This window comes from Eimeria necatrix, genomic scaffold (genome assembly GCF_000499385.1).
Source record: "Eimeria necatrix Houghton genomic scaffold, Enh_scaff314, whole genome shotgun sequence".
Classification (NCBI taxonomy): domain Eukaryota; phylum Apicomplexa; class Conoidasida; order Eucoccidiorida; family Eimeriidae; genus Eimeria; species Eimeria necatrix.
In genome coordinates, this window is record NW_013655307.1 from 1 (window position 1) to 7,500 (window position 7,500).

The 7,500-nt window shown below is 58.7% G+C and overlaps 2 protein-coding genes across 2 annotated transcripts in view; one reads left to right on the top strand and one right to left on the bottom strand.

The window, feature by feature from the left end:
- Positions 1-78: 78 nt before the first annotated feature.
- On the bottom strand, positions 79-680 carry ENH_00042350 (hypothetical protein, conserved; the record flags this gene model as incomplete). The annotated part of the gene is made up of 2 exons (XM_013585318.1): positions 79-206; positions 620-680. 2 exons carry the CDS (start codon positions 678-680, stop codon positions 79-81), a joined length of 189 nt encoding a protein of 62 aa, XP_013440772.1.
- Positions 681-1,803: 1,123 nt separating this feature from the next.
- Positions 1,804-7,500, top strand: part of ENH_00042360 (ribosomal protein L15, putative) — a gene marked incomplete at both ends in the record, with an annotated part of 6,577 nt that continues 880 nt past the window's right edge. The window contains 6 exons of the mRNA XM_013585319.1: positions 1,804-3,353; positions 3,938-4,116; positions 4,481-5,301; positions 5,531-5,711; positions 6,136-6,353; positions 6,903-6,983. Coding sequence (XP_013440773.1) covers positions 1,804-3,353; positions 3,938-4,116; positions 4,481-5,301; positions 5,531-5,711; positions 6,136-6,353; positions 6,903-6,983 — 3,030 coding nt within the window. The remainder of the gene's footprint in view (positions 3,354-3,937; positions 4,117-4,480; positions 5,302-5,530; positions 5,712-6,135; positions 6,354-6,902; positions 6,984-7,500) is intronic.

The following is a 7,500-nucleotide window of genomic DNA, read 5'->3' on the forward strand; positions in this document are numbered from 1 at the left end:
GAGCTCCACTGGATCATTCCCACCTACACCCCAGCCCTAAACCCTAAACCCTAAACCCTAAACCCTAAACCCTAAACCCTAAACCCTAAACCCTTTACCTTCTTTTATCACAGAAAGGTTCCACCTAAAGACAGCTTCTTTCTTCAGCTCTTCGCAGCTCCACTGGATCATTTGGACCCACGGGTAAAAGGCGTCTTGGAGTCCTCCTAAGAAATAAATAAATAAATAATAAATAAATAAATAAATAAATAAATAAATAAATAAATAAATAAATAAATAAATAAATAAATAAATAAATAAATGAAAAAAATTAAAATTGGAGAAGAAGGAGTGGAGATAATTGGCGGCGGGGAGAGGGGCTTGGCTCGCTGGGCTGCTGCTGCTGCTGCTGCTGCTGCTGTTTTATTTCCCGTGCTGCTGCTGCTGCTGCTGCTGCTGCTGCTGCTTGTGTTACGGCTGCTTCTCTTTCGGTGGCTGCTGCTGCGTCTGCTTATTTTCTGTATCTGCGTTTTCTAATTCGCTTTATCCTGCTGCTGTCACCGCTGCTCTTGCTGCTGCTGCTGCTGCTGCTGCTGCTGTTGCTGCTGCTGCTGCTGCTGCTGCTGCTGCTGCTGCTCACCATCTGCGAGGTCGATTTCTCGGGCCTCCTTTCGGGCCTCCCTGCCGACGATGGCCCCCATGAGTTGGGGTGTACATACACCTCAGATAGTCCCCTAGAGAAGGTGCTGCGCTGCAGCAAATGTCTGCAGCACGTTTTGCTGCTGCTGCTGCTGCTGCTGCTGTCCTGGCGGTCCCGCTGCTGCAGCTCTCGCAGCAGCTGCGCCTCTTGCTGCCGCTGTTGCCGGCCCTGCTGCGTTTGCTGTGAAAGAGAAAGTCAAAGAACTTGCAGCAGCAGCGGGATCAGCAGCAGCAGCAGCAGGATCAGAGGCAAGATCCGCAGCAGCAGCAGCAGCAGCAGCAGCAGCAGCAGCACTCGGGGCCGTCTGCTGCGTATATGTGGGGCCCCTGACTGCGACAGCCCTCAAACAGGCCACCAGTGAGTGCTGCTTCTTATTTGTCTTGGTTTTGCTGTAGGCGAAGATCCAGCTGCAGCAGCAGCAGCAGCAACAGCTGCAGCAGCAGCAACAGCTGCAGCAGCTGCAGCAGCAGCAGCAGCAGACCGCAACAGGGTGTCTCGGCTGCTGCCTCTTTCGTTGTGTCCTCGAAAATAATTTGAAGACTTATTTCAAAGTTGCAGGAGAAGCGAGAGTAGCAGCAGCAACCTCCAGGGCCCCAAACCCTAAACCCTAAACCCTAAACCCTAAACCCTAAGGCTAGACCCTCCTCAAGCCCGGGGGCCCCTGCAGCCGGCCCGGAAACTCGCGGCTTTGCTTCTGTCTTTTCTTTTTATTAAATAAAAACAAATTTATAAATTAAAAATAATTATTTAATTCTTTAAAGAAATACTTTTTGCTTTCTAAACCCTCAAAACCCTCATCTGCAGCCGCGAGGGCTTGGGGCCCCCTCCACGCTAAACCCTCAGCGCTGAGCCCAAACCCTAAACCCTAAACCCTAGAGCCAAGGCCCTGGCTCTAAACCCTCGGCCCTAAACCCTAAACCCTAGCGCCTGAGCGGCAGCGACTACAGCCAAACCGTCGCCGCAGAACCCCAAACCCTAAACCCCAAACCCTAAACCCTAACCTGCTGCGCAAACCCCAAGCCCTGCCTTGCTGCCATGAGGTAGGGGGCCCCCAGAGGCCCCCGGGGGGCCCCCCTTGCTGCTGCTGCTGCTGCTGCTGCTGCTGCTGCTGTGGGCAGCAGAGAATGGCTCTCCATCCCTTCATGCCAATGTCTCGGCGGCAGCAGCAGCAGCAGCTCCTGGTGCTGCTGCTGTTGCTGCTGCTGCTGCTTCCTGCTGCTGCAGCAAGGCGGGGACAGGGCTGCGCAGGGGGCCCCCAGCTTTGCTTCCTAAGCAGCAACCTGCTGCTGCTGGGGGCCCCCATGGGGGCCCCCATGGGGGGCCCCCGGGGGGCCCCCCACCCCCACTGGGGGGCCCCCATTCGACAGTGTGAATTCGATAGAGGGTCCAGCAGCAGCAGCAGCAGCAGCAGCAGCAGCAGCAGCAAACTGCTGCATGCAGCAGCAGGAACCCCGGAAGGAGATGTAGGTCCGTTGGATGGAGGAGAGGCCAGCAGCAGCAGCAGCGGCTGCAACAGCAGCAGCTGCAGCAGCAGCAACGGCAGCAGCAGCAACTGCAGCAGCAACGGCAACAGCAGTGCACAGCCCCAAACAGAGTTGGAAGCTCCTCAGCAGCAGCAGCAGCAGCAGCAGCAGCAGCCGTCGGAGTCTGCTGAAGTGCCCTCAGAGCAGCAGCAAGACGCAGCAGCAGCAGCAGCAGCAGCAGCAGCAGCAGAAAGCGCTGCTGCTGACTACGACCCGATAGCAGCAAAAGAAGCTGCGTCTCTGGAAGCAGCAGCAGCAGCAGCAGGTGTCTCCTTGTCTGCTGTCCATTCGCTGCTGCAGCTTCACCGCCTTTCCTTTTCCACCTTTCTGACCCCAAAGAGCAGCAGCAGCAGCAGCAGCAGCAGCAGCAGCAGCAGCAGCAGCAGCAGCAGCAGCAGCAGCAGCAGCAGCAGCAGCGGCGAGGAGCCCTCGCTGCTGTCGCTGTGCGTGCCTTCTGCTGCTGAGTTCATGAAGGGCCAGGCGCTGCTGCAGCCTGCTGCTTGTGCTGCAGCAGCAAATTATCAGCAGCAGCAGCAAAAAAGAAAAAGAGACAGAGAGAGACACATGCAGTGGCGTCGTGCTGCTGCTGCTGCGCTGCAGCAGCGGCTGCGGGTTTCGATGGCAGCTTTTGCTGCTGAGGAAGACCGCTTTGCGCCGTACGACCCCGTTGCTGCTGCTGCAGCAGCGAGGCAGCAGCAGCAGCAGCAGCAGCAGCAGCAGCGGCTGCTGCTGCGGAAGCAAAAAATGTGGTGGATCCCCACCAGAACTATTAAGGCCAGAAGGGCGAGGCGAGCAGCAGCAAAGCGGCTGAAGCAGAAGCTGCTGCTGCAGCAGGCAGCAGCAGCACGCAGGCTCCGCAAGCAGCAGCAGCAGCAGCAGGGAGAGGACCCAGCAGCAGCAGCAGCAGCAGCAGCAGCAATGCGCGCAGAGGACCTGACGCAGCAGCAAAAGGAAGCAATTATTATGCAGCGGCTGCAGCACCAAAGGGCTGTATTGGGCCTGAGGCCCCTGGGGGCCCCCGGGGGGCCCCCCGGAACCCCAGCAGCAGCAGCAGCAGCAGCAGCAGCAGCAGCAGCAGAAGCAGCAGCAGCAGACTTTTACGTCAAAGAGTCCGTGCGCATTGCTGACGCCTTTCACAAAATCACAGATGAGTAAGAACGATCCCAGGAGACGATCCCAGGATATTGTTTTTAATTTTAAGTTTTCTCTCCAGCAGCAGCTGCAGCAGCAGCTGCAGCAGCAGCTGCAGCAGCAGCTGCAGCAGCAGCTGTAGCAGCTGCTGCAGCAGCAGCTGCAGCAGCAGCTGCAGCAGCAGCTGCAGCAGCAGCTGTAGCAGATGCTGCAGCAGCAGCTGCTGCAGCAGCTGCTGCAGCAGCTGCTGCAGCTGGTGGAGCTTTCTTGTTTGGTCCCGCCTTTACTAGTGCTGCTGCTTTTGCTTCTGCAGCTGCTGCTGCTGCTGCAACTTCCCTGCTGCTGCTGCTGCTGCTGCCGCTGTTTCTTGAGTCTCGTTGCTGCTGCTGTTGCTTCTATCTGTGCACTGCTGCTGCCACTGTCGCTGCTGCTGCTGCTGCCACTGTCGCTGCTGCTGCTGCCACTGCCGCTGCTGCTGCCGCCGCCGCTGCTGCTGCTGCTGCCACCGTCGCTGCTGCTGCCACCGCCGCTGCTGCTGCCACCGCCGCCGCTGCTGCTGCTGCTGCTGCCACCGCTGCTGCTGCTGCTGCTGCTGCTGCTGCAGCATGGAGCGCGCGAGCGTCGCTGTGTACGGAGAGCTGCTGGCAATTGAAGAAGACAAAAGTTTGTCTTTTGAAGAAAAAGAAAAAAAGTCTTTAAAGCCTCGCCAAAGACTTCGGCAGCTGCAGCAGCCCTTCGTGCTGCAGCAGCTGCCCCTCCTCTACCGCGCGCACCTCCTCATGGGTCTGCTGCTGCTGCTGCTGCTGCTGCTGCTGCTGCTGCTGCTGGGGTTGCTGCTGCTCCTGCTGCTGCTGCTGCTGCCGGGGTTGCTGCTGCTGCTGGGGTTGCTCCTGCTGCTGCTGCTCGGGTTGCTCCTGCTGCTGCTGCTGCTGCTCGGGTTGCTGCTGCTGCTCGGGTTGCTGCTGCTGCTGGGGTTGCTGCTGCTGCTGCTGCGGTGTTGCTGCTGCAGTGCGCAGTGCTAGCCAGTCTTGACTCTGCGTCGTCTGTGTCGCTTCAAGCGAAGCCGTCGCCTTCAGGGCTTAGGGTTTAGGGTTTAGGGTTTAGGGTTTAGGGTTTAGGGTTTAGGGTTTAGGGTTTGCGCGTGCAGGCCTGCCGGGGCCTCCTTCCTACACACACCTAAACCCTTTGCTGCCAGCAGACGCCCAAGACCCCCCTGAGGCCCCGGGGCCCTTTGTGGGGCCCCCGAGGCCCCTTAGTTGCTGCTGGAAGTCTCCAGTGGCTGATTTCCCAGTAGTTCCCTTTTACTCAAACCCTCAGCAGCAGCAGCAGCAGCAGCAGCAGCAGCAGCAGCTGCAGCAGGTGCCGTTTGTGCGGGGCCACCGACCCCCGCTGCAGGCCCCGAAGCCGTCGGACCTGCCGCGGTCGCGCTGCGGAGCTGCAGCAGCAGCAGCAGCAGCAGCAGCAGCAAGCATTGCAGCGCAGCAGCACCTCCCGCCCCCTCCCCCAGAGCTGCCGCAGCAGCAGCAGCCCACTGAGGCCATTGTGTGGGACATGCGCGTCAGAAAGTGGTGGCGGGGGGCCTTTTACAGGCAGCAGCACCGGCAGCTGCAGCAGCAAGAGCAGCAGCAGCAGCAGCCAGAGCAGCAGCAGCAGCAGCAGCAGCAAGAGCAGCAGCAGCAGCGGCAAGAGCAGCAGCAGCAGCAAGAGCAGCAGCAGCAGCAAGAGCAGCAGCAGCAGCAAGAACAGCAGCAACAGTCAACGAGCAGCAGCAACGCCGACGCCTCCGACAGCAGCGAGAGCAGCAGCAGCAGCAGCAGCAGCAGCAGCGGCAGCAGCAGCAGCAAGGAGACGCAAGGGGAGGAAGGGTGTGGGGCCCCACAGTCTTTAGCCGAGCAGCAGCAGATTATTTACGGCCGCAAAATCGCCAAGGCAATAAACTCTAACGAAGGCGCAACACACGAGTGGAAGGTGCCCTTGCTGCTGCTGCTGCTGCTGCTGCTGCTGCTGCTGCTGCTATTAGTGTTGCTGCTGCTGCTGTTGTTAGCGTTGTTCGTGGTGCTGCTGTTAGTGCTGCTGTTGCTGCTGCTGCTGCTGCTGCCGACGCCGTTGGCGCTGCTGGTGTTCCTCGCGCCCCCTGCCGCTGCCGCTGCAGCCGCTGCTGCTGCTGCTGCTGCTGCTGCTGCTGCTGCTGCTGCAGTTCACGCAGCTGGGCGCGGGGCGGCGAGTGGGCGAGTTTGTCTTTGGACCTGACAAGTTGCTGCCAGCAAAACAAAAAAGCAAAAGAAGACTCGGAAGAGGAGACGGCAGCAGCAAAGGGGGTTCTGCGGGCCGCGGCTGCAAGGGGCAGAAGGCGCGCAGCGGCAGCAGCAAAAGGATCGGTGAGCTGCTGCTGCTGCTGCTGCTGCTGCTGCTGCTGCTGCTGCTGGGGGGGGTGAGGGGGACTCTGTGCAGGAAGCAAAAGCTGGGGGGTCAAAAGAAATAATAGGAAGGTTTTGGGGAGCGGCGATGCAGCGCAGGAGGCGCAGCAGCAAAAACAATCGTCACTTTCGTTTTGCTGCTGCTGCTGCTGCAGCTGCTGCTGCAGCTGCTGCTGCAGCTGCTGCTGCTGCTGCTGCAGCTGCTGCTGCTGCTGCTGCTCGTTATACATGCATACGTGGGTGTGCTATGTATGTGGTTTAAAACAGATGCACAGAACTGCTTCACCAATCTGCTGCTGCTGCTGCTGCTTCTTGTGCCGCTGTTTGTGCTGCTGCTGCTGCTGCGTGTGCTGCTGCTGCTGCTGCTGCTGCTGCTGCTGCTCAGGGTTCGAGGGAGGGCAAATGCCGCTGTACCGGCGGCTGCCGAAGTTTGTGGGGCGGCAGCTGGGCCCTGGACATCAGCAGCAATACAGGCAGCAGCAGCAGCAGCTGCTGCCGCTGCATAAGTTGAATTGCTGCAGCGAAGGAGAAACTGTTGACTGGCAGCAGCTGCTGCTCAAGGGGGTTTTCCTTGGCAAATACAAAAGGGATTGCCCTGTGAAGGTAAACTCTGCTGCTGCTGCTGCTGCTGCTGCTGCTGCTTGTTTTGCTGCTGCTGCTGCTGCTTGTGTTGCTGCTGCTGCTCCTGCTGCTGCTTGTGTCGCTGCTGCTGCTGAGACTGCTGCTGCTTGTGTCGTTGCTGTTGCTGCTGAGGGTGCTGCTGATTCTGCCCCGGCTCGGGGTGCTGTTTACTATTGCTGCTGCTGCTGCTGCTGCTGCTGCTGCTGCTGCTAATGATGCCGGCATAAAGGTTTCTGGTGGCTGTGATGAGAGTGCTGCTGCTGCTGCTATGTGAGGGCTCTCAGTTTTGGCGCTGCTGCTGCTTTTGCTGCACTTTCTGGTTGCTGCTGCTGCATCTTTTGTTGCTGCTGCGCTTTCGCTGCTGCTGCACTGTTGCTGCTGCTGCTGCTGCTGCTGCTATGTAAGCGCCGCTGCGGCTCCTAGTCTCCGCGCTGCTGCTGCTGCCACTGGCTTCCTGGTTGCTGCTGCGGCACCTTTGCTGCTGCTGCACTTTTGCTGCTGCTGTACTTTTGCTGCTGCTGCTGCTGCTAGGTTGTGGGGCCCCCCTTGAGCCGCAAACGGCTCGGGCCAGATGGAGATGGGACCCTAAAGGTCAGAAATCTGACAGTCAAAGTAAGTCTTTTCAAGGGTTTAGGGTTTAGGGTTTAGGGTTTAGGGTTTAGGGTTTAGCAGCAACTAGGCTGTTTGCTGGTGTGCCTGTGATTGTTCTTTTTTGGGGCTGTAGCTCTTCTGTGCTTAGGGTTTAGGGTTTAGGGTTTAGGGTTTGGGGCTTGGCGCTGGGGTCTCGATTTGTTCCGTTGGCCCGGGCTTTGTCTTTAGGGTTTAGGGTTTAGGGTTTAGGGTTTGCTACTTTTTTGTTTTGGGTTCATTTATTTATATTTCTTTTGCCTGCGGCTGTTTTGCTTTAGTGTTGCGTTAGAGTTTGCTGCTGTTGCTGCTGCTGCAGCTATTGCGCCTGCTGTTTCTTTTGCAGCTCTTGCTGCTGCTGCTGCTGCTGCAGTGGTCAATGTAGCGGTTGCTGCAGTGATCAGTGTTCTTGCTGCTGCTGCTGCTGCTGCTGCTGCTGCTGCACGAGCTGCAGTTTCTCTGCCTTCGCTGCTGCGTCGAGCCGCTGTTGCTGCTCCCGCGG